This window comes from Argopecten irradians, chromosome 3, assembly GCF_041381155.1.
Source record: "Argopecten irradians isolate NY chromosome 3, Ai_NY, whole genome shotgun sequence".
NCBI lineage: Eukaryota > Metazoa > Mollusca > Bivalvia > Pectinida > Pectinidae > Argopecten > Argopecten irradians.
In genome coordinates this window covers 27,059,615-27,087,483 of record NC_091136.1, presented here as the reverse complement: position 1 = coordinate 27,087,483, position 27,869 = coordinate 27,059,615, and the positions used below count along the sequence as shown (strand labels likewise).

At 35.0% G+C, this 27,869-nt stretch overlaps 1 protein-coding gene across 13 annotated transcripts in view; it reads left to right on the top strand.

Annotated features, from left to right (window-relative positions):
* The window catches only part of LOC138318038 (myosin-I heavy chain-like), an 84,592-nt gene that overhangs the window by 31,357 nt on the left and 25,366 nt on the right, over positions 1–27,869 (top strand). For 10 of the 13 annotated variants that reach the window (XR_011207833.1, XM_069260077.1, XM_069260080.1 and 7 more), the window contains exons 7-18: positions 1,640–1,789; positions 2,425–2,517; positions 3,027–3,101; positions 3,403–3,453; positions 3,824–4,063; positions 4,559–4,698; positions 5,061–5,178; positions 5,579–5,734; positions 6,282–6,393; positions 11,748–11,854; positions 15,981–16,138; positions 16,752–16,787. Coding sequence is in view for 12 of the 13 variants with exons in the window: in XM_069260077.1 (XP_069116178.1) it covers positions 1,640–1,789; positions 2,425–2,517; positions 3,027–3,101; positions 3,403–3,453; positions 3,824–4,063; positions 4,559–4,698; positions 5,061–5,178; positions 5,579–5,734; positions 6,282–6,393; positions 11,748–11,854; positions 15,981–16,138; positions 16,752–16,787 (1,436 nt within the window). In the remaining variant the exon portion in view is untranslated. The remainder of the gene's footprint in view (positions 1–1,639; positions 1,790–2,424; positions 2,518–3,026; positions 3,102–3,402; positions 3,454–3,823; positions 4,064–4,558; positions 4,699–5,060; positions 5,179–5,578; positions 5,735–6,281; positions 6,394–11,747; positions 11,855–15,980; positions 16,139–16,751; positions 16,788–27,869) is intronic. The other 3 variants (XM_069260088.1, XM_069260079.1, XM_069260078.1) reach the window with 1 other exon arrangement.

The window sequence follows — 27,869 nt, the reverse complement described above, 5'->3', positions numbered from 1 at the left end:
TGAGTTACATTTTACATTCATGTAATTATAACATATCTTTAAATATATATAGAACTTCAATTTTCATCAATATTTTGAATATCTGGTATTTGATCAATAGTTTTACATCTGCTAAGGATGCAATTCTATCAAGATTTCCATTTAGAACAGAGTTGTTTCCCTTTGGTAAAAAAACCTTGTAGTGATCATGATCTTAGTAAAATAGCTGGTTAGATCAGATAATAAAATCTCTGAAAGCATAACTTGTACAGTGAAGACTTAGATAATTATCAGCATCATTCGCAATATTTTTACACATTTTCTATAGTGTTTTGCAACCATAATTGGTGTTTGATTAAGTCGTAGTGCACTAAGTATGAGGCACTGTAAATCACAAGTATTAGGTAGTTTGTGGCTTACACTCTCAGTTTGTACATGAACATTCCTTTATGGATCTCTTTAGGATCAATTAGGGATGGACTGCAGCCTCACAAGTGTCCACTTTATACATGGTATATAATACAGGGTTGACAGTATGTAAGGTGTGGTGTCTGGTCTCACTTGTGTCACCGAGTGTATTAACAGCCAAGTACCTAGATCTTATAGGATAAATGTATAATGTTCACATAGGAGCATGGAAGCCAAGTGGGAGGTCATGGTGCCCTAAGTGGAAAATGTTTAACTTACAAGGCAGGCTGTGATATTTGATGATGTTGATTGAAAACTGTTGACAATCATAGTATTTATACATAAACAGTCTTTTGCCATGTGCAGTAATGAAGGTCATTCATAACATATATATATAATGACTGAAAGTGCTGGAAGCTCTCTGCAAAGTGTGAAGCTTTCAACCAAAGACTATTGCTTTTGCTTTTAATGATTTATGTTACAACATCAAACTCCGCTTTCACCGACTTGTTGTACATCAGGCACAAATAAACCATTAAACCTCACTTATTGACTTTAAGTTAAACATGTTAATGGGACACAAGCCACAAATAAACCAAGCCCTTTTGAAAGTTAAAAAAAATGATGGAGGAATTTGAAAGGTTCTGGCACTTTGTGAAACAAACAGAAAACCAAACATGTAAAATCGATCAATTATTTTCTGTTTAGTTTTATTAAAAATTTATTAAGTTAGCATGTGAGATAAACACTACATATCATGTTGTAATGATGAAATGGCAGAAAATCCATGACACCATGCCATATAAGTACTGATTTTGCATGCACCAAAAACAAAATATATTATTTTATATGTATTTCTGTGTTAATTAAACACATATAAACATGATTATACATTCGTTATTGTTCAAATGATTAGTATCATTAATGCTGTGTCAGCGGTGGATTGTCTTTAAATATAAAAGCCAGGGTCATTATACATGATGTGTCAGGTTAAGGAGATAGAGGAATGCTGGAGTACCTGGAGAAAAACACCAACCTGTAGTCAGTACCAATGAACTGTGACCCAGAGATAGAGGGCAGCAAGTTGTTGTAATGTGTCCAAACACATCCCGTCTCCAACCCCAATGAACAAAATATGCAAAAGGAATAACCATAATGAAAAAAGGTAAAGAAATAAATCAGATTCAAAAGTGAGAAATTAATATATGAATTATATGATTAATATGTTATATATAGATGTTGTGTTTGACAGGCTAGTGAGAATCGCCATGCAATGGCCAAGGCTCTGTACTCCCGCACGTTTGCGTGGCTGGTGGATGCTATCAACAAGTGTACCAATCCCGGCCAACACCAGACCAAGTTCCTCGGGGTACTGGATATCTTTGGATTTGAAAATTTTCAGGTTTGTTTCAAAAGTCGTATTACAAGTACAGTTTCAAGTCGATTTTAACTAATTTAAAAACATTTATATGTAGCTGACTGATATCTCTAATAAATATGATAATTTTGTCATTGAGATTCAGTTGCATGTGAACATATGGGTAGAATGTGTTTTACTTATTGTATTAACATGACAACATATAGTGTTGTCTATAAGACACCATAAAACATTATTTTGACAAGCCCCTATATAGCTATCTGAGACATTGTTCTGTTGGTCGTGGACATTTTATAAGTCTAGCATGTATAAAAAAACATATCAGGAACACTGCCGTTTATAAAGATGACTAGCAAAATATATGTCTGGTCTTTGAAAATTGGCAAAAACCTTCTCACTTACAGGTAACTTTTGTGTGTGACAAGTCAGAGACACTTCATTCAAAATTGACCATAGATCACTATCAACACATCTGACATTATACAACTGTCAGAAAACTACAGTATCTTGATTTTGGTTAAGTTAATGTGGAAAAGTAAAATTCTGTACTTTTAGGGAAACGCATCAGCCGACATATCAGAAGATACATATTTAGTTTGGTACATTGTGGCATATGTCATGTTGTTTAGCTAACATATTGATTCTTTTCATTTTCACAGACAAACAGCTTTGAACAGCTCTGCATCAACTACACAAACGAGAAACTCCATAGATTCTTCAACCACTATGTATTTGCCTTGGAGCAAGAACTGGTATGTGTAGAAGACCAAATATAGATGGTATCCCATAGCCAGACAATTTATTTACAGAATACTGATCGTGTTTAATCCTCATTATTGACTATTTTCATATCATGGAATACTGCCAGATGCATATAGATTATGTAACTAATATTTAGATTTAAAATTGTGAATATGATAATCAAAACATCCAAATAATTTATAAGAACAATTATTAGTAAGCCTTTAATATTTCTACAAATGTCATTTTTCGGAAAATCTTCAGATCTATTTACTGTTAACGTAGATATATTTGCAAGTGTTTAATTTTATGATATGCATGTGGAAATATTAAGTGTTGTTATTATTTTATGCAATATAGTTTAAATATTCATCAAATATTATGCACCTGGGAAATTTTCTTAATAAATCAATTGCACAATTAGCTTGTGTTAATCCCCTATCATGTAAAGGATTTCCACATTCACACTTTATGTACATTACTGTTACAATGAATTTTGTTTTATTTTTTTGTTTTACAGTATAATGAAGAGGAAATATCATTCTCACACATCACCTTTACTGATAACACAGAATGTGTGGAACTGTTGGAGAAAGTAAGTTACAATTTAATGAAATCATTGTTCTGTGGTGCATATTGTGTCGGACAGAGAGGCTGAAAGAATATGAGAATTTATACACATATTTCTGAGTCCTCACTCTAAATGGAAGTATTAATAAGTTGTGTGATTACTTTGTATTTGTGAGTTACTTGTTTAGGTATAGGAGCTCACATAGTTTTGTTTTAATTCTCCGTGAAATATCCTTTTACATTATGATAAACATGATATATACACAGCTGTATAAACTATGGCTGATTTGTTCACTTATGACTATATCGATCTGTTTATTCCACAGCCTCCACGGTGTATACTCAAGATCTTGGATGAAGAGTGTAGATTTCCTCAGGTGAGTTGGAGCTCTACACATAGCTAGGTGTTGTCTCCCCTTGCATGGATATTTTCTGTTTGTAAGATTTGAAAGGAAAAAAAACACCATGAAATCAAGCAGTTATGTTTACTCATTTTTTGTTCATATACTTTATCTATAATCCTAAATTATCAGCTATAATTAAAGTGACTCAGCTCTAAATGATCTCTAAAATGTGATACACCAAAAAGATAAAGTTTTATTTTGTTTTATTATTAAGCACAAGGTAATAAAATCAAATTAAAATCCAAGTTTAAAGAGATAATAGAATCTTTTATTAACATTTAACTTGAGAATTGTTGGATATGAGTACTACCTGAACTATCACTGATTTATTTTCTTTTTGTAGGGTTCTGATAAGTCATACCTGTTAAAGCAGCACGAGGCCTTTGAGAACCATTCGTGTTATATCAAGGGTAAAGACCGACGGACATGGGAGGTGGAATTTGGCGTACGACACTACGCGGGCGTGGTGCGGTACCGTGCCCAGGGCTTCCTTGACAAGAACAAAGATACACAACAGGATCAACTATTTGAACTCATGTACAACTCAAACAATGCTTTTGTAGAGGATCTCACAAGGTTCCAGGTAAGTCATATTAGATATTCCAACAACCTTAGTGTCATGTGTCACACTCTTGAAAAGAAAACAAGTAAAATGTCAGTGAAAATTTGATAAGGACTCCTTATTAAGGAGATTTCGTGAAAACACATTGTCTGCCAAGTAAAGATCAAATGATAAATATAATAGTATACAGTAAAGCTTTTTTTTCTGCTGAATCGTGTTGATTTTCATCATCTTAAACTTTTCTTATTACAGTAAAAACAGTTACATCTACTATTGTATTCCAGTATAATAAGTAATGTGTTGTAAACTGCTTTTCAGGAGATACAAATCAAATCATTTCACAGTAAGTGCCTTGATCATCAATATATCTATTTGTGAAGATGATGAAAATAAAGAGACCGTAAAATATTGTACATGTAAAGATGATGAGGTTTCCAGTAACAAATTTTGCTGCTCTACTAAATCACTGTAGTGTATGGGTTTTAGGCCTAAGCTAGTGTTATGTTGTTGTTGCAGGATCTACTGGGAGTGCGACTAGAAGATCTGGGTGGTAGACAGACAATATCTCGTACATCACGAGGAAAGCCAACCGTTGGGGATACATTCAAACACCAGTTGTCTGCCCTTGTTGACATTCTCCATCTCACAAACCCATGGTACAGAACAAATATTACAGAATACTGTGTAGTTTAGTTAGCAAAATGAAAATTGATTACTTGTAGGCATGTTCTGATTCAACTGGGAGTGTGACTAGAAAATCTGACAGTATTTAGTATATCATGAGGAAAGCCAACTCTTTTACGATTCCAGTATAAGTAATATAACATGTTTTGCCTCTCTAAGAAATTCATGATTGCTATATTATATTTTTGTGGCTTAGATTTCTAAGCAAATAAAAAGTATACCTCAGTATCTCAGGACATTTATGTACTGTACTCTTTCTTTAAGTCTAGAATCACAGACGTTCATAAATATTCGTCAGTGCAGCATGTCACTGTTAAAGTTGCTATTGTTATAGGTATGTGAGATGTCTGAAGCCCAATGCTGGTAAGAAGCCTGACAACTATGTAGATGAGGAGGTGCTCACACAGCTTAGCTACTCTGGTATGCTGGATATCATCCGTATCAAACGCGAGGTAAGATATACCAGTCTGTCTTTGTAACAGCTACCATTAGTATTCTCTTATTAATGCCTGATGGGTTCATACTGTGTTAATGCTATTCAATTTTTATGGCTTTGTCCTGAAACATGCTATTCTGTCTTTATGGCTTTGTCCTGAAACTTTGGTTTAGATTATTATATGTTATTTTGACATACATAACTGCTTCTGAAATGAAAAGTGCTTGTTTTAATAAGTATATTTGAAGAAAAAAATATTTGCACGTAACTGTGTCATCATACTCTATTTGGTGCTGTCAAATTTTCTTGTAATATCTACTTAGATCATGTTATTTAGAGAATAAATTCTCGAAATCACAGGCATTGCTTTTTGAACCATAATCATGAATACAAGTACATTTGTTCCTTTATTGTAGGGATACCCAGTCCATGTTCCAGTGGAGACATTCTTAGAGAAGTATGGGTGTTTACTAAAAAAGCAGGATAATCCTGAGGACCCTCGAATTCAGGTCAAGAACATCCTCAATGTTCTCAACCTCCCATGTACCGAGTGGCAGGTTGGAAAGTCACAGGTAATCACTCGCACGCACTGGTATAAACAAGAGTTAGGTCCCATATATTGGTATAGCTATATGACTTATCTGTTTTATAGACAAATTTTGAAACATTTATCATTAACAAAACATCGCAATATGTCTAGCTCATGAAGCATGTAAGTTTGTACATTCACACTATTTTGTTTGATTTCATAATGCATCATTTCAAGCATTATCATCTTCGGCCTACAGCTATACTGATCTTGAAAATCTTGGTAAAGAGTCTCATAAACAGTCTATTTCCAGTTGGTGGATCCAATTGTGTAGCTTTTGTTGCCAAAAAAAATTTATAAAGGGACACAACACTTGTGTATTTATCTTGAAGGATCATTCTATATCTGCTAATCTAGCCATCTAGTCCCACTGCTTGATTCTGGTTCTGTTATTGTAGTTCACCATAACCCTTCAAGGGACACAACTCCTCTGTACTTGTGTCATTCTTCATGGATTAAATATTTCCAAAAGCTTATTTCTTTTGATTGTATTTTTACACATTTGTTTATTTATTTGAATTTATTTGAAGGTATTCATGAGAAACTCTGTGTTCGAGCCCCTAGAGGAGAGAAGGTTCCACTTCCTACAACTAAACGCCTTACTGATCCAGACTGTGTGGCGTGGCTTTGTCTGTCGCCGCGGTAAGTTACACACAACATGTGAATAAAGGATCCAGCTCTTTAACTAAAATTGATATCAAATTAATCTTATTTCGTACTCACTGTCTAAAAATTTTAAAACATCATGGTCAGTATCTCTTTGCAGTAGTGCTAGATGCTTGAGTCTCAAATTGTGTATAGATTCTTTGACACAACACGACAAAATCATTAAAAAAATCAGTTTTCTTTCTTGGTGTTCATGAGAAATGAATTTATATTTAATTGTGTCCTCTATTCGTATGTGTACAATGTAGAGCAATATTTGACATGTATCCTATAAAGCTGTGTTATAGTCATGACGGTGTCCTCATCTGGGATCAGAAAGCATGATGTAAAGACTTCCTACAGGTTTCTGTCATAGTAGCTCCACAAATTAGATTACAGTTTTCAGAATGGATGAACAGAAGGATACCTTTTGTTAGTATAACTGTTTTCTCCTTGGGGTCTACCTACTGAGGGCTAATTTATCTAAATGTAGTCTACTGCTGCTTGCCTTATTGTCTGTTCTGTTCTCCCCTCACAAATTGCTTTCTGCCTCCTAATGTCTTGGTTGTCCTCGGATGACCCACATGTCTGGGTAAGGTTGTACCTACAGGTCTAGGGGTCTATAGAGATGGTATGTGTGTTTTAATGTATGGTACAGTGGTGATTACCAGTCAGTCTCTATGGTCACACATGTCTGGGTAAGGTTGTACCTACAGGTCTCGGGGTCTACAGAGCTGGTATGTGTGTTGTAATGTATGGTACAGTGGTGATTACCAGTCAGTCTCTATGGTCACACATGTCTGGGTAAGGTTGTACCTACAGGTCTCGGGGTCTACAGAGCTGGTATGTGTGTTGTAATGTATGGTACAGTGGTGATTACCAGTCAGTCTCTATGGTCACACATGTCTGGGTAAGGTTGTACCTACAGGTCTAGGGGTCTATAGAGATGGTATGTGTGTTGTAATGTATGGTACAGTGGTGATTACCAGTCAGTCTCTATGGTCACACATGTCTGGGTAAGGTTGTACCTACAGGTCTCGGGGTCTACAGAGCTGGTATGTGTGTTGTAATGTATGGTACAGTGGTGATTACCAGTCAGTCTCTATGGTCACACATGTCTGGGTAAGGTTGTACCTACAGGTCTCGGGGTCTACAGAGCTGGTATGTGTGTTGTAATGTATGGTACAGTGGTGATTACCAGTCAGTCTCTATGGTCACACATGTCTGGGTAAGGTTGTACCTACAGGTCTAGGGGTCTATAGAGATGGTATGTGTGTTGTAATGTATGGTACAGTGGTGATTACCAGTCAGTCTCTATGGTCACACATGTCTGGGTAAGGTTGTACCTACAGGTCTAGGGGTCTATAGAGCTGGTATGTGTGTTGTAATGTATGGTACAGTGGTGATTACCAGTCAGTCTCTATGGTCACACATGTCTGGGTAAGGTTGTACCTACAGGTCTCGGGGTCTATAGAGCTGGTATGTGTGTTGTAATGTATGGTACAGTGGTGATTACCAGTCAGTCTCTATGGTCACACATGTCTGGGTAAGGTTGTACCTACAGGTCTAGGGGTCTATAGAGCTGGTATGTGTGTTGTAATGTATGGTACAGTGGTGATTACCAGTCAGTCTCTATGGTCACACATGTCTGGGTAAGGTTGTACCTACAGGTCTAGGGGTCTATAGAGCTGGTATGTGTGTTGTAATGTATGGTACAGTGGTGATTACCAGTCAGTCTCTATGGTCACACATGTCTGGGTAAGGTTGTACCTACAGGTCTAGGGGTCTATAGAGCTGGTATGTGTGTTGTAATGTATGGTACAGTGGTGATTACCAGTCAGTCTCTATGGTCACACATGTCTGGGTAAGGTTGTACCTACAGGTCTAGGGGTCTATAGAGCTGGTATGTGTGTTGTAATGTATGGTACAGTGGTGATTACCAGTCAGTCTCTATGGTCACTCTGGTGTTATGGTCACTGTTTACTCAAGATCTATGTGAATACTGGGAATCCAAAAAGACAATAACATTTGGGAGTTAGCAAAACACAATCCCTTTACCCTAACCATCCCACCCACGTAAAATAAAAAGGAAAGATGGAATTTCTGTTTGAGTTTATGAAAAATAGTTTGACTGATCTCAGTGTAATAGTATTTATCTCAGATTTTAAGCAATGAGGAATTGCTGGATTTCTCATTTCCTTTATTATTTTGATAATAAAGGAATTTTGTTTTCGCATCTGTCTGTTGTTGAATTTCTTTTATCTGGAGCTAGTTTTCAAAGGATAATAATTTCATAGTGTAATACAGGACATTGACATGATTGCAAAAATTTATCCAATCATGGAGAAATTTTCTATTCTTTTATAGCCAGATTATGAAGTTTTAATGCTATAGAAAAGCTACAGAATGTAACATGCACTGTCTTAGGAACCCCTATAACACCAAAATACCATAGTATAATAATTATATAATGGTCCCTGTGTTAGATTACAGAATCTCATCAGAAACAAATGAATCATTCAAATGTTCCATTTTCTTATACATACAGTCATGATACACTTATTTGAGACAAATACTTTATTTTATGAGAAGTGTAAGTGTTATTGTTGCTGGATTTGTCTGAGAGATTACTGTAAGGTCTTCAAAGTATAATAACACCACATGTATAGCTTATCCCAGGAGTAGCTTGTACAGTAAAACCAATTTATACATTGTATATGTCCAATATATCCCTAATATGAGGCATCGTAAATGCGGTGAGGAGAGTGTGTGTTGGGGAGCTCGTGTTTGATAGAGGGATATTGAAATGATGGAGGGCTCACCCTCCCAGTCCACAGCCCATTGTACTACTATTGATTTCTGGACACCATGATTGCAATGGATGACACTCCATGTGCCTCAAGTATTGATTTTCACATTACACAACAAACTTCTCAAGTTAGGCTGAGCGACAGATCTGCTGACGAAATGCGCACTTTTTATAAGCTCGGGACGTAACACCTTGTACATGTATTCAGCTCAGTATGTCTATTCCAGCTATTTTTAGCTGATCTGTTGAAGTTGATAGCACAATCTATGAATAAATGGGTTCCAGCTTTTTTATCTTATCCTTTCCTTCCTAACAATTCCATATACAGTCAAAGAAAAGTTGTCTTTATACACAGGTCAAATTGTGACAATTTAGGACCCTTAAAAAGTGGTCTCGATAATAAGGTGGTCTTGATGCAAATGTGGTTGTTAAGGCAGGTTTTACTGGGTACCAAGATGTTAGATATGTACGGGTAACAACTCAAAATTAAATCAAAGTTATTTCAGGATGGCATCTGACAAGGTGAAGATATCGAAAATTTGATGCCTTGTTCAGACTGTCTATAACTGGTATATTATGATGATCATACATCTCTTGTTGCTGTTATCATTAGGCGACACCCCTAAGATTTTCCATCAATCTAATGCCTTTCCGTTACATTAAACTAAACTACTGTCTCCTTATTTCACCATCAGTAAGCTAGTATACTAGGAATATTTTCCAGATGCCATCAAAGTCTAACTTAGACACCACATCATTATCTGATTTTCTTTTTTGTGATTTCCTGACAGCCGATGTATCTCCATTACTTTAGTATTAACAGGGGAAAAGATTCCGTTCTTCATTATTGATGATCTCTAAAAGGGAGCTTTCTTTTTTTAATGCAGTTTACTGATGACTTGTTGAAGAAATTTTGTCCTGAGTCATACATATTGTCATAATACTTAAGTATCTTTATTTTTAATACCACTATTCTCATCCATTCTGTTTTAAATCTTAGTTGTTTGGTAAAGCATAAATTACACTTTGGATAAGCTTACGTGTACAGTTTCTGTCTGTCTGACAAACCTACGCCTTTCTTTTAGTGTGTTGGAATGAATTTTTAGATTGCGAAATCTTGACTACTCAAGGTAGAATGTTACGGGGGAGCATTTTATTCAAGAAAGACATTATCGGAATTAGTTCTGCAGTTTTATGCAGAAACATTGATCTCAGACCTTGAAATTTGAATAGGACCAAGGTGGTATATCAGTTGTAGACCAGCCCTTTATTGATCCAAAGAATTCCTATGCAAGATATATAGTATCAAAGTCGTTTAACAATATATATGTATAGTGAGATACAATCCACAATTTTACATATGCAGTCTAAATAAATAGCTGTACGATGTAAGACTTTGCTTATTTTCTGTTTATAATTGGCTGTATCTTCCATTTCTGAAAGAAAAAAGAGTTATCTATAGAAAGTCAGACAGAAAGTGCTGGTTTTCAGGATTTGTAGAAGTTCATGGCAATGAAACTACAGGGTTTGTGTTGTGTCAGTGGAACCGTTATTACAGCCTCCTGTTTACTTTTACACAGTTTAAAGTAGTACCTGTTATAGAGTTTGTGATGTAGGACTAGCAGACCGTCTGGATAATACAAGGCATTCAGTTATAGTCAACCATCTACCAATGTTCAGATAGATAGACAAGGTCAATAAAGGCCAAGGTCAATTAAAGCCAAGGTCATTTAAAGCATAATCCAAGTTCTCAATAAAGGCTAATGTCAATTTAAGTATAATTCAACGTAAATAAAGGCCAATGACAATAAAAGCATCAGCCAAGGTCAATTGAAGCCAAGGTCATTTAAAGCATAATCCAAGGTCCCAATAAAGGCTAAGGTCAATTAAAGTATAATTCAACGTCAATAAAGGCCAAGGTTAATTAAAGCATAAGTCAAGGTCAATAAATGTCAAGGTTAATTAAAGCATAAGTCAAGGTCAATAAAAGTCAAGTTTAATTAAAGCATGAGTCAGGGTCATTCTATTCTACCGGTAAGATTAATAATTACATTATATCCAAGGTCATTATAGGTCAAGTCAATAAATGCATAAGCCAAGGTCATTCTTGTGATCTGTTTCTGAAAAGCAAACATGCAAGTCACCAATTCTGTATGTGATATGCTGCTGACAGTAATGAACTCCTAGGATTTAATTGATAATTTTCCATTAATTTTAAGTGTTATACCTACATTGTTTATATGTTTGATAACTGTTAACAAGGGTTGATTATCTGTCTTAGATGTTAATGTGATATAAAACCATGATTCATGTTTTATGCCCCTACCATGAAATGGGGGACATACAGTGTTACCCATGTCTCTTGTGTCCCTTCACATTGCGTCGTGTCCTTTCCAGTCCCATCTTATCGCATGACATTCCGATTTCATATGAAGTCATGGACATTAAATCCTGCTAGTTTAAAGCAGTTCAAAGTTTACTGAATAAAATTGTTAGTTATGTGATGATTGTGGTGAGTGATATATGTTGACCTTTCTTACAGACTATCTGAGGAAGAGAGAAGCTGTACTTATACTCCAGACAAACTTCAAATGTTTCCGCTACAGGATCGCATTCCAGAGGAAGAGGCGGGCTACCGTCTGTATACAGGTAAGATCAGTGAAAGTCATTAAACTAAATCGTATTTAAAATTTTGATAAGTCAGTTTGTCATTATGTATTTGACCAAATTCAAATGTTTTCCTTTACATATATACTTTGGTAAAAATGATGGATATGATTTATTATCCTACTCATGTAACTTATAAACCTTGTCTGCTGAATGTTTCCATATAGGCTGACTGAATATTTCATTCAAGAAGAAATTAAGTGGAGAATAGACTTGTTAATAATTATAAGAAGAGTTGATGCCATGTATTAATTTTCTGGTAATTTTTTTTCAAATACTCTGTCTTTAATTCTATCAAGTAGATGATATAAATAAGTATATAGTATTACATTTGTATGTTAGGCACTTCACTATTTCAGTTTTCTCATGATCTGAAATATATATTCTATAAAATACATACAGATCAAAGACATTTGACTGAAATTATATTTGGAGCCGCGTAGATGCTTTGGTTCTTCTGATATATACTAAACAATCTGTTTGAACATTTATCTTCTTCAAGTGCCCCAGTTTTAAATGAATTTACTAAAACAGAACAAAGCACAATCAATATATTCTGTGCAATCTAGCATTAAGCTGTACAACACATAAAGCACATCTTCTTTTATCAAGGTCACTTAGAAAAGACATCAAAGGGAATGCTTACTTGGCCATTGTTTGTAAAGAATGTTTAATTCTAACACTTCAAAATGTATCATAATAGTGCTATGTATCCCATGTGTACTATCACGATGATGTTATGGCTAATATGGGATATCATTTGGTATAGTGCATTTAAACAAAATTATATTTGCACATAATTCCCAATGAAGTTCCGGTTGTAAAATCAAATTATCATGATATGGGCTTGACTAACTTGCAATATTTCTGTCGATGTTGATGAATAATATTGACGGGTTTGTAATATTTGATAGACATTTGCTGTTGCAACTGTAATTTTAATCAAAATAATTTGAAGTTATGGGTAAACATCAGGTGCATCTAATATATTTGTGATTGAGAGTGTTAAGATTACATTTACCTCTACACTCCTTGTACATGTATAGGAAAATTTCAGGAGTGTAATTTCACAAGGAAAATTTGTATTATATCATCACTAGGTACTGTTTTGAAATCATTTTAATTTCACAGATAGCTTTTTTGGTGCATCAAAATGTTTGCATAAGTATAGGTGCAATCAATTTTAAAAAAGGGTCTCTTTCCATAATTTAAGATACTGTCTATTCCAGTTATTTACATAGAACAAAATTTTCTTGACTTGAAATTAAATTTTATCAGGTTTAAATTTTCCTGGTCTGGCATGGCCATAAGGGTATTTAAGATATAGCAATTTCTCAAAATTACACAGATCAAACTTTTACGATCATAGCAATTGTATGTGAAAGCGGTAAAATGTCATCCCCATGAAATTAACTGAGTGTATGATATATATTACTGAGGGATTCTTATAATTAAATGGTTTGAATAAGAATGTCTTGTCATGGACACCAAGAATATCATTAAGTTATCTCAAACTTAGTAATTATCATATGCCAGCTTAGACGACAAGAATCAAGCAGCTTAAGGTATATATTAGACACTCTGATTGGATAAGACTGAGGCTGGATTGGTGAGCTGTAGTATTAGGGATATACCGTTGACATTATATAAATGTCGCTGTGTCGGTTGAGAAATTACCTTAATCGACTCCTCTGAATTCCCTTGTCTCCCAAGAACGACAGATTTATCTAATTACACCATGCTCACGATATATTTGTATGACGTGACAATTGGTGCCATTGACCGTTTATATTGACAGCCATGACTTGACTAAGCCTACCGAGGTCTAACTGTCTGTAGCATCAGCAGGGCTCCGAGCAGACTTATTCTTTGTTTATTGAAGCAATATAAATGTATAGTATTATCATTCTCATCAGACTGTTGTTTCATCGAGAATTCACAGAGAAACTATTGGATTGGCAAAATAAAATGAGTTGTCTAGAAACTTCCATTTGAATTTATGTAATATTCATTCTTATAGGTATTTATGAGATATGTATACGCAAGATGAAACATCAATAAAAAGTCACTAATTATTTCCTATTATAATGTTTATAGTCATGAAAAATTCAGTACATTTTCATAAGCAATTATTTCTTTTTTTTGTAATTCATAAAAATACAGGAAAAAATAGTAATTAGAAAAATTCTAGAATTACCAATTATCTTTAATGGAATTTTCTCCCTGTTTGATGATTACATGTATAGTGCTGGTCCTGAATTGTAAAATATTGTTTAGTGATCTGCATCATTCTAAAACATTGCCCTGAAAACTGCATCGCCTTTGATATGTCTGAAACTCAGATCATGTATTTAGCATTTTTAGTGCATTTTCAGCAAAGCCATTGTTTGTAATGGTAAAAGCAATAAATAATGATGGAGTTTCACACTTGATTTATAGACGAGAAGAGTTAATGGGCAAAGTAACGAACATTAAATACCTATATTTGGTGATGTAATTCGGGCAGAGAGTTTAATTACTGTTTTGTTTTGTGGTGTCGTTATGGAGTCTATTTTAATTACTACATACCGACATAATTATGTAAAAGTAATTAAAACTAACTGCAGTATCTGTCAAAAGTTAATTTCAAAGCAAAATGCATCGCGATGTGCAACACATATATCTCTGACAAACAGCGAACACATTTTACTTTTGAAGCCATTCTCAAAACAGTTATTTATTTTGAAGTTTCGGAGTTCAAACGCTAAAATACATAATGGATGACTTTGACAATGCTATGTTTGTCTCTAGAGATTTCAAACTTAACTTGTGGAGCTCGTACAAAGCCAAGCTCAATTTCACACTCAAATTACAACTTCCTGCATGGGGAAGTTTCTTGGAGCTATTGATTTTTACTTCCATCATTCCGTTAACAACATAATACAGAATTTGAGTCCAATCTCCATGGGAATCCAAAGCGGATACGATAGGACTGGAATCCAATGATTGAAATTGAATCCAGTTTACCAGCAATGTTAAAGGATTTTCTTTACAAGTTGTCAACTTTTTTGTTCTGTCTTCGTCGAATTCTATAGCACGATTTTATTTCAAATGGATTAAAATCTGTTGAAAACTTTACTTTGACTTTTATTTTATGGTAATCACTGCCATTAGGCTGTCTGGTGTTGTATACGCACAAAATTGATGCAGATTCGGAAACAAACTAAGAAACCATCTATGGTCTGCTATTCTTTGTATATCCCATTGGTGATTGTTTAATGTAGACCCGATTGACTGAGATTATTCAAAGTTAGGGGTCGATATCAATGCCACTCTGATAAACGATTTAAGACAACCAATTGGATTACAGAACTTTTACAATTTAATCAGGCTCCCTGCATTGGATCAATTACTGTTAAAGCATCAAATCTTTTATGTAAAGGTAATTTAAATAAAGTTTGATAACAGTGCATTGTCTTTAAATTTAATGTGATTCGTTAAAAAAACGGATTAGGACCGTAAATGAGTTTACGAGCACCATAACAAAGTTTTCTTGCTGATGCATCAAGAATAACAAAATTAAGCAGGAAGGCCTGACGTATGAGAATGGTATTGATTGTAGAGAAATCTCAGGAGTGAAACCTACAGTTATCACCTTGGCTTGTAGATTTTTCCTAGAGATTTCAAAGTGAAGATGGTTACACATTATCATGATGATAGGAGAGGCCATGTTGTCTATTTAAACCAATATGCAGGGAAAATTGAAGGGAAAATTAAATATTAAGTTTGCAAATATAAATACCTTTAGTGGATGACAAATCTTTCTGTTTTACGAGGTATGAAAACCAGTTTAGCTACAAGAAATTTAGAATATGAAATTTAAAAAATCCACAGCATGAATTTTGGAAAGTAGGTTGTTGTAATTACCGTAATACCCATTGTTCTCAGAATGAAGATTACAACTTTTCATATGTACATATCATTTTCTAGGTATGTACGTTTATATTTTTTCATTTTGATAATTTCCCTTGGGTTATGTCCCTTGAATGAGTTATTTCAGGAGTTTTGAAAGAAGGAGTTTTATATAAAGATGTTATTTAGAAATCTGGTTCATTACTGTTAATTTCAGAAATATGTTCGAGGAATGTTTGCCCGCAAGCTAGCAAATAAGCTGAAGGAACAGAAGCGTATTGAAGAGGAGAGGAAGAGACAGAAGCGTATTGAAGAGGAGAGATTGGCTCGAGAGAAAGAAGAAGCTGACAAGGAAGCCATTGAACAATCGCTCAAGTCAGTCTTATTTCATTTTAAATGTCTTTCTTCCGTTTGATGATACCATTGAGTTTATTTGTTTTATTACTTCCCTAGCCCTCAGAATCCCAGACATGAATTTGTTATTTATAGTTAGAACTCCATGTAGTTCGAAGAAGTCACTGCACTTGTGGCTTATGGCATTTGGATATAAATGGATACTTCACTTATAGCTGCAAGCATTTTACCAAAAACATCTCTAGATCCAAAACCTTTATTTTTTTTCTCCAAAAGGATTTGCTATGAAGTAGTTGTCTTTGAAATCATTTATTATAAAAGTTGATTGTAGATTCAATAGTCTTAAAGACTTTAATAGTGTCTTGAAATATAATACATATGTAATTGTATATATATTTGAAGTATTCATCATTTGTATCTTTGGAGACAATCTTATGCTTGCTGACTCCAACCACAGCAGCAGTGCATGGCAGAATACCATTAGCACCGCTGTCAGTGATATCTCCTTATCTGTTGTCAAAGATGGCCACATTTCCTTGTGACTGTGGAGTTCGTTACGTCAACCCTATGATATTTTGAGCTTGTTTCGCATAGTGTAGTAAAGGCCAATGTTTTTTTTATCTGAATGTTCCAGCACCTTGAGTCGTCCAGAGCTAATCAGGAGACTGAAGTAGGTTTTAATTGGTGTTGTACATATATGGTGTCATCATTTTATTGTCATGTATGTTGTACAAAATCCTTTTATTCGCATATCAGTTATTGGCATTACCTGTTTATTGCATAAATTATTGGGTCCCATTATTTTTCTTCTTTAATTATTTGCATCTATTTTTGGTAACATTTAGATAAAAAAAAAATTAGGGAAAGGTAATTTTTGAAATATAATTCTATATATAATGCTTTTAAAAATCAAAGTAAAATATTTCATGTGTTATATGATGATACTTTCTATGGTCAAGGTGGCACGAAATATCACTTATATGTAGTTATACATTCCAAAATTAATGGGATTCAATTATTGTCATATATTCATGTATTTTAAAGGATATTAATTTTTGAAATATGTGTATATTTGGGAATAACACTTACCACACATTCACAATAATAAAGATTTGACATCAGAAAAGTTAGGGAAGCTCAATTCAATTTTCGTCTTATTTTCCCTTCTATTCATAAAGAAATGGTTTGGTTTGCGCTAGCATCAGGTGTTTGATGTTATACACAAGATTCATATTGTTTTTACATAAGCTGGCACTATCTGTTAATTTTGGTATTAGAAAATGTTGATGTAAAATATGTTCAAGGTAAGTAAAATGTTGTGTTGATATTGTGAAATGCTTCAATGCACAAGCTTCATCGCTCTGTCTTTATGTAGATCAGATGAAATTGGAATTTAAATCGGTTGTATTTGAAATTAGTAGCAGCCATTGACTTTTAACATTGGTTTCTGCAAGAGAGCTTCTGATCAATGAATCTCTACAATGGTAATGTTAAAGGGTCTATACCTACAGTATAATGTTGGTCCCTTGATGTGAACTTTGGTTTTACCTTGATAACTAATTTACACACGTTTATAAAAATGCAGTTTCCTTTTTGTCATATGTTGCATGTTCTCATTAATTTTGCTGGAATATTTCAAAAGTATATATAATCATTTTGTAACATTCTGCTGTGCTAATTTGGTGGTACATTCATTTGGTAGCTTTGGTGTAAGATGCTGCTTGGTTTCTATAAGTATAGTATATATCTGTCCAGATCTTGTCAATATGAGAAACCAAAGTTATAGAAATCCAATTTGCTATATCATGCCTGCTGAATTTAATAAAATTTAATGGATGTATAATTATTGCAATTATAGCTGTAGTAATTCTATCTTGGCTTTCAATAACGAACCATTGAATAAGGCTTCTGCAATGGAATCATTGTCACAGCTAATGAATATCACAACTGTGTGATGCTTCAAAGCTCTTCTATTCTCTCATTTCCCAGGCCTATAAATATATGCACTGCTGACAAGTAAACAAAGCATGAAATTAAAACTAAAAGCATTTATTTTGTTTAGAGTAATTGTTTAGAGAGAGATATCTTAATTCAAGCACACGTAAGAAAATTTTAACAAATGTTTATCTTCAAAAAGTGTAATTTGGGTTAGCGTCATGTTAGGACCGAACGCAGTGAGGTTCACCACTCATCGCATAGTCTAGTAGGCATAATCGAACGCAAATAGTTTAATGTGTACAATATATGTGAAACGGTGTCATACATGTAAGCTTAGAAACGATAGATTCCATGAAAATACGCTCAAATAGCAAACAGGCTAATATCAGTGACATTAAGCCTAACGAAACGATTCTGTGAGTGTCAAAATCCACGGCATTGGAGGGTCGTTGGAAACCGCCAACTTTTCAAATCGATGTTTCTCTACTTACTTTATACCGAATTTTAATCCCCAAACTCCAGTAGACAGAGAAGTTATCACATTTCAAGAATAACACAGAAGTCTTCCAGTGATCTGCGACTAAATCCCGCATTTTAACACGTTTTATTGAGCCCCGGAAGCATGATTATTGGCTGCATCACATACTACAGACACAGGGGTTGGATTTCACAACAGGTTTAGTTAATACATATTTAAATGTCAGCTACAAATAATTATCAGACGGAAATACAACATTCAGTTAATTCCATAACAATTATAATTGAGTTTTAAAAGGTTTGATTATGTTTAGATACCAACTATTCAGCATTTTCACCACAATCGTCATTTTCTTCGAAACCGGACCCCTGCTCAATCGAGCGACCGGATTACACATTGACTGCACTGCTAGTACTGCGCAGCAATTTTTGTATTTGAAGCTACATAATAATGTTTTATGAAAAATTTAAGCCATTAATTCTTGAATATAAAAACAATATTTCAAAATCTCCGTTTTTTATCGTAACAACGCACAAAGAATGAAGTTATTTTCGGAAACATTTTGTGTTGCCTTGGTGACGAGAAGAACTGACTGGCGGCTGTTCCGTAGCTGTACATACATGTACGATAACTGGTACAATGTTGCAAATTGTATAATAATCTTATACCGAACACATATAATTTGACTTTTTTTAACAGCGGAATTTTTAATTGGTTAATGTAAATATAAGGATTGATTATCAATTTTGTTGCTTGCATTGACTGATGAAGAAAGTTAATCTCGTGCAAATGTTACATGAACTGCTTCGCAGTTCACTTCATTTGCACGAGATTAACTTTCTTCATCAGTCAATGCAAGCAACAAATTGACAATCAATCCTTAAATGGAGGAGCAATTTCTGATTCATTAATTTCTCAATTACTCCGTTGTGCCTAAGCTAATTATACACAGATTATGTAAATGAGGAGGGCAATATGTTTATATATGGACCCTGATTGGGTTTTATAGACAATCCAAGCCTGCGTCTGAGTGATACATGTAGGCCCATTTATAGTACCTCACCGCTATCAGGCCAAGGCTATATCTGTTTTTACAAACACCATGAATAAAACATAGGTGCCTCACCAAAAAGGTGTCAAACATCTCCCGTTCCATGTTGAAAAGGGCCAAGTCCTGATACATAATGTATTTAGGATTCTACATGAAGCATCATTATTTTCCCTCTGCAGGAAGAATATTGGAAGCCTTTCAGTAATCATACATCACAGACAATTATAGACACATTTAGTTTATCTCGGTGGTGATAGCAATGGTTGTATTTGCTCCAGAAGTGACATATGACAAAAGGAATTTTGTTCCTGCATAGTCTTCTATAGTATTGCTGTGAATAAAACGTCATAGTAATGTGATTTCAATGCTTCCTTCAACCTTTTAAATCTTGTGTAACTGGTTGTTAGCCCACCATCATTAGATGGTGGACTATTCAAATCGCTTTTTGTCCGTGGTCCGTCCTTCCGTTCGTCCGTCCCGTCCTTCCATCCGTTAACAATTCTTGTTACCGCTATTTCTCAGAAAGTACTGAAGGGATCTTTTTCAAATTTCACATGTAGGTTCCCCTAGGGGTGTAGTTGTGCATATTGTATTTTGGGACCAATCAGTCGACAAGATGGCCGACAGGCCGCCATCTTGGATTTCGACAATTGAAGTTTGTTACCGCTATTTCTCAGAAAGTGCTGAAGGTATTATTCTCAAAAGTCACATGTAGGTTCCCCTAAGGGTCTAGTTGTGCATATTGTATTTTGGGACCAATCGCCCAACAAGATGGCCGACAGGCCGCCATCTTGGATTTTGACAATTGAAGTTTGTTACCGCTATTTCTCAAAAAGTACTAAAGGGATCTGTGTCAAATTGCATGTGCAGGTTCCCCTAGGGGTCTAGTTGTGCATATTGCATTTTGGGACCAATCGGTCAACAAGATGGCCGACAGGCCGCCATCTTGGATTTTGATAGTTAAAGTTTGTTCCTGCTATTTCTCAGAAAGTGCTGAAGGAATTCTTCTCAAATTTCACATGTAGGTTCCCCTAGGGCTCTAGTTGTGAATATCGTATTTTCAGACCGATCGGTCAACAAGATGGCCAAAAGGCCATCATCTTGGATTTTAAAAGTTAAAGATTGTTACTGCTATTTCTCCGAAAGTCTTGAAGGGATTCTTCTCAAATTTCACATGTAGGTTCCCCTAAGGCCCTAGTTGTGCATAGTTGTGCATATTGCGATTTGGGACTGATTGCTCAACAATATGGCCGACAGGCCGCCATCTTGGATTTTGACAATTTGAAGTTTGTTACCGCTATTTCTCAAAAAGTACTGAAGGGAGTTGTCTCAAATTTTATATGCAGGTTCCCCTAGGTCCCTGGTTATGCATATTGGATTTTGGTACCGATCGATGAACAAGATGGCCGACAGGCTGCCATCTTGAATTTGGATAGTTGAAGCTTGTTACCACTATTTCTCAGAAAGTACTGAAGTGATATTTCTCAAATTTTATATGTAAGTTCCACTAGGATCTTAGTTGTGCATATTGCATTTTCGGACTGATCGTCAAAAAAATGGCCGATAGGTAGCCATCATGGATTTTGATAATTGAAGTTTGTTACTGTTATGTATCTCAGAAAGTACTCAAAGGATCTTTCTCCATATGTAGTAATATGTAGTGAAAGTTTGAAAAGCAGAGAAAAGATCCCTCTTTCGTTTGTCAGACATAGATCATTCTTTGGTGGGCGCCAAGATCCCTCTGGGATCTCTTGTTGATAGGAGTAGTTGTAATTGCTTCAAATGGAACACATGACTGAAGGAACGTGATTGTTTCAGCATTTATGTATATTCTTCTTTATTATTGTTACCAATGACCGAGTGTTTACAGTTTATTGAAGTGCTTTACTCAATGCAAACGATATTGCCTTGAAACAATATCTTCATTCTTGCAGTTCTAAATTTGATTTTTTTTTAAAGAGGGTAAATTCATCAATCACCAACATATCCCTAAAAAATTATTTTTAATCAAAAGTTGACCTGTGCTGTGTTTTTCACTTTAATCTCTATTGAAGTACCAGTATATATGTCAGCACTTTTGGCAACATCCTGTGTTACCGTATCCAGTTTTAATGTTTCAAACACAAGACTTCATTTCCGTAATGGAAAGTGGGAATGGTTTCTATGTCTTTCTTTTTCAATTCCTACAGACAAGATGTCTGAGAGTTTCATTCTGTTTTCTGCTTGTATCAATCCAGACCTAACATTGGATACGGAAGAAAAATCACTATAAAAATGTTATGAATCAGGAAATAGTATTAGGCTGGATCATATCTCTTTTTACCCAACCAGAGAAATACGTCCCTTTGAAATTTGATGGCCTGGAATAGGCAGTGATAGCTAGACAGTGAAGTGTTCATAGAACTTTTATTGAAATAAGTTTGTGGAGAGATATTGGTTTTCTCACATAGAAACAAGATGGAGATATTGATGTTAAATGGTCTATAATGATGTCTCATTGCAATAGTTGACCCAGTATAAATGGTCTTAGTCATTTGGAATTAGCCCAGACAAATGGTCCTTAGAGAGGGACTCCCATATATTGATAATATAGGACAGTGGCTATTAACAGTAGACACATAGGAATGGAAACTTCAGAAGCCTTAAAATTTATGTAAAATGTACACAATATAATCTGATATGATTGAATAGTAATGCAATTAAAATATAAGCTAGAAAAAGATTAATTTAAAATGATGAATGAACTAGCTTCCATTCAATTAAGATTCAGTTCCTTTTGTAGTTTTACTGTTTTTTACTGAGTTTTACTGGGTCAAATTTTCCAGGTGTTGTTTTCATTTTAATGGAATTGAAATATTAGCTAGATAAACTTTAAACCAATCACCCCTGGAATTTCATAATGGACTGTTCTTGTCCTTGATTTAGGAGAGTCTTATTGTGTTTTAAGGGGTGAAAAAGTTAAAGATTATGAACGAACTTCCATTCAAAGATTCAGTTTTGGTCATAGGAGTTTCACTTGTGAGTCCAAATTTTCCTGGTGGAGTTGCAATACTGCTTGATAATGTTTATACTTTGAAGACTCAAACAAGAAACTCCAGAACTATGTCAGTGTTATAGGGGTCTTTCCTATAAGTTGACATTTCCTTAAGTTTATTTTTCTTACTGAGACCTTGTCTGTATTAACCCTTAAGCACTGGCTGTATTTCCAATGGGAAGACAGGACCCATTAAAAAAATCAATTATGTTTTCCTGGAAGCATTGATGTGGAAGATTAATCTTGCTTGCCATTATTGGTATACATGGATCATAGGCAGGGATGATCATCCTCCTGTACTAATATATCAAGTGGAGAACATCTGTAAGGATATCAGGGTTTAATGCATAAGTTTGTACATCTTTATCTAAATGTCACGTCTGGACATTATGTTAACCCTTTGTAGGATTCTGTTGTCATGGTTGCATAACCAGGAATAGTCGCAGAAAACTTTTGTATGGTATATTTTCATCTTATTTTGACTACTGAGAATTTTTCTTACTGAAGTTGTACCATCACTTTGTGGCTGAAGTCTCTGCCTAAGCTCTATAATATTGAAACTGCGGTAGTTTTATTTCAGTCATACAGTCTCCAAACAACACTAGTCATGGTCTAGTTGTATTAGATATTTATAAATCGGGACTGTGGAAGCCCTATCCTGATACCATTTTAGTTTCGGCCTTGCTGTACAGTTTCGCAAACAAGTAGTCGTATTCCTTCCTGATACCACCACGCTAGTTCTGGGCGATTTGTACATTGCCTCGGTCAAAATAAAGGTGTTGTAGGGTCAGCTCACTAACTCATCCATCCCAATTACACTGTGTCGCCTGATCGTGGTTGAGAAGAGTTAAGTGGCGAACACGTTCTCTGTCTCCAGGGGATGTTTTGTGGGCATGCGAGACTACCATCGTACTGAAGACCAGATTACTCCTCAACACCCTCATTACTACTGAGCATGCAAAACCCATTTGGTAGAAGAAAGAGATGCTTTATAGCTATTGTGAACAATTTCCTCGGCTAATCTATCGACTCATTCCATAAAGATAAAACTTTCAGAATTGTTTTTTTTTTATTCTTTCCTTTCTGCTTTCAACAGTCAAGACATTTTCTCTAAGCATGAGGGTGCTGCTACCAGTATATTAGATAATATAGAAGTATGAATACAACATTTTTCTGTGTGGTGTACCAAAATTTATTGATATTGCAAACCTTGCGAACAAGTATTCCGCAGTTAAGATGCGCTCTCTGAATTGTAGCTATGTGATGTATGGTATTTGAGAGCAAACATTCTAACATCTCCAATATATCAAATTAAACTAGAAACAATTTTTGGTGAAATATGATATCAAATTCCTTTACAAAAGTTATGTATGCATTAAATAACCCGTTCAATAGTAATTTTGAAAGTCAAATTCCTTTTCCAATACTTTTTTGTTCATTATTACAACCGATAAAATACATGAGAATTTTGATTTTCATTTTTGATAAACAGGCTCTCTATTAGTGGCAACTGGAAGCATGGAGGCTATACATCAGAGGCATTTACGTTCCCTGGAATAATAAAAGGACAAAAGCAATATTGTCTCAGTCTGCTGAGCCAAAGATAATGAACAAATCAATAATTGATGGTTAAAAATTGACTTTATCTTGGCTGTGGTTCTTAGTCTACTGATGGATGACATTTTTATGTTTCAATCGTTTTTTGGTAGGGAATATGCACACTAGAAGAATTGAATGCTTAAACAATTCGTTATCATATAGGAAGTTAGTGTCTGGTGATAACCTTGAGTTGTGGCGATGTTTTAAGGAGTTGCTCAGTACATTGGTACATGGTGGCCTCATCAAAGCTTTATGTTTAGAGCCATAAAAATAGGTTGCCCCTTTACCAGTCAGCAACAAGAAAGACCATTCCATTAACTTCCAGATTAACTGTCACTGTTCGCTACGTCCGCTGACAATGCATTCATCACCATATCCTTTTTATTAGGAACTGTGACCGGATCAGCAGGCCGAACTCGTGTTTCCACTGAACCCCAAAAAATCAGTTCATTACAGCGTTTGACATGCTTTTTGTCAAGCAAATGTATAGACTGTCATATTGCAATTTTCGTCAGCATGATATATACCGTCCAGGAAGCTGTAAAAAGCAATTTCATTTATTAATTTGTGCCACATCAGTTTCAGTATAAAGATGTACACTATTTGTATTAGCTCAAGTTAATACTTTTGATGACAGTTACTGAAAGTAGGAGCAGGGAAATATAGTGGGTTTGTGGTGTATCTTTATAAAACCAATAAAACTTCCTAATAAGTTTGGATATTGGGTGTAAGTACCAGGAATGAAATTGAATACATGATTCCTTTATGAGGGAAATATGAGTTCAGTATTAAATAGTGGCTTACTAGCATAAGAATATTGGCCTTCAGTTCATATGTCGGTTGTCTAGGAAATGTTTGCACATCTGAAATAGGCTGACATTGACAATGTCTTCTGGAGACAAAATACTCTGTAGTGTAATAAAAGAGGAAATGATAGACTTTATTGGTGAGACAGTAATTGCACGGATAACAGACATAAGAATTCTTAACACAATGATAATATTTAGTTTGAATGGTACACTAGAACAAGAGCTATAACAGACAGAAACAATACCATGACCTCTATCAGATTCTATCCAGGACAACAGGGCTAGAATTACATGGTATATATGTCTCCACTTTAGAAATAAAGGATATTCCCTGGAGTTAGACAATGGTATTAGGGCAATGGCTTCCCGACTGTACCTGGGAACTGATTACATTTAGTTATAGATTCTGGTAGTATGGTTAGTAAGTGATTTATTTAAATTATTTATAAGGAATAGTATATATTGATAGCTTGGACTGTTGACATTCACTGTACCACATTCTGCCTCTGCGAACGCCTCTAAATGTGGACTGTTTGTCCTATTTCTATAGAGAATTCTATTGCTGACTGACCATGGAAACTAGACTGGCCTTAATTCAAAAATAGGATGTACTGTTACTGCATAGAAACTATTGAAAAAAAATTGATAAAATAATATATGCTTGCTTATATAAATTATAATGAAGGTATTTGACTCAAAGAATGACCCCAATCTAACTCCTTCATAAATACTGAAGGTTGTTTGCGGAATTTACCCTAACCCTGAAGGTATTTAGACACTCAGTTAACCCAAATTCTGAAGGTATTTGGACACTCAGTTAACCCCACTCCAGAAGGCATTTAGACACTCAGTTAACCCCAATCCTGAAGGTATTCAAAAAGGTATTTAGACACTCAGTTAACCCCTATCCCAAAAGGTATTTAGACACTCAGTTAACCCCTATCCCAAAAGGTATTTAGACACTCAGTTAACCCCTATACTCAGTTAACCCTAATCCCAAAAGGTATTTAGACACTCAGTTAACCTCTATCCAAAAGGTATTTAGACACTCAGTTAACCCCTATCCCAAAAGGTATTTAGACACTCAGTTAACTCCTATCCCAAAAGGTATTTAGACACTCAGTTAACCCCTATCCCAAAAGGTATTTAGACACTCAGTTAACTCCTATCCCAAAAGGTATTTAGACACTCAGTTAACCTCTATCCCAGAAGGTATTTAGACACTCAGTTAACCCCAATCCCAAAGGTATTTAGAAGTACCACCAAAAGGTATTTAGACACTCAGTTAACCCCATCCCAGAAGGTATTTAGACACTCAGTTAACCCCTATCCCAAAAGGGCTAGTTCAAAAAGGTATTTAGACACTCAGTTAACCCCAATCCTATCCCAAAAGGTATTTAGACACTCAGTTAACCTCTATCCCAAAAGGTATTTAGACACTCAGTTAACCCCTATCCCAGAAGGTATTTAGACACTCAGTTAACCCCTATCCCAAAAGGTATTTAGACACTCAGTTAACTCCTATCCCAAAAGGTATTTAGACACTCAGTTAACCCCTGTCCCAAAAGACATTTATTTAGAGGCCCCAATTCTGAAGGTATTGATGCATATTAACTCATTGAAGCTAATTCAGTCTATGAATACCTTCAGAATTTGGGCCTCTAAATAAATGCCTTTTGGGATAGGGTTTGCCCTATTCCTGAGTTATCCTAAGGTATATAAAGACTCTTGAAGGTATGTAGACTCTGATTAAGCCCCAATCCTGAAGGTAATCAGAGGCTTTAAGTAAACTCCAATACTGAAAACATGTACTGACTCCAAGTTTGCTGCAATCCTGAAGGTATAAAGAGATACCATATTAGCCCCATCCATGTGACATTTGATTCGGTCCATTATGCTGGTCAATGAGACTACATAGCTCCCCATATTAAAGTACGGAGATTCTATATAGATCATTGTCCCCTGTACCCCATATTAAAGTACGGAGATTCTATATAGATCATTGTCCCCCGTAGCTGTATACTCGGAGGTGGGATTTGAGAGGCAGTATTAGTGCGAGCAGTTAAGCCTGTCTCTCACACAAGCATAGGTTCAGTGCTCTGTGGACGATCTGCTCTGGAAATTCTGCTTGATACAGGTTGGTGCTAATTTACATTCTAGACCTTATGTATTACTTCATGTTATTAGACATAATCATGCCAAAATTTTTAACCTTTATAGTTGAATTTAAGAAGTAAAATACTTTTGGCCTTGGTATTTCAGTCAACAAAAATTTGTTTTGCTGGTGATCTCTTTATCTCAGAATTTATTTTAACATTGACTTGAAATGTTGTCATCTTGCATTCATCATCTATATGAAAGTCAAATAAAAGTGACAAGTTTCATGAAGCAATTGCTACAGCATATGTTACATACATTGAATAAATGGCTTTGTATTGTTATTCATGCTGGTTCATATTTACAGTTTGATATTTTTACTTGCTTATTTTGGGAAATAAAAGTCTTTGATGATACTCAAATTGATGTAGGAAGAATAAGAAGCAAGGAATTCTTAGGTTAATTAGTACCTTGAAGGATTAATTTGTAGAGCAATGATCTTCTATAAGACCATATCTGACTGTTATCTGATATTACGTTTTAAGATGATACAGTCCAGAGCTGACACAAATTGATACATGTATTATCACAACGATACAGTGGTACATCATTGCATGCTCAAGGGGTCGTTCTTCATACATTCCAATGCTATTACCTGGAGCTTGTCATAGATTCCCTGGCTATAGGCATAATCAGGTTGTTTGCCATCCCAAATCTTGTGAATATATAGCCACAAATTTCAGAAA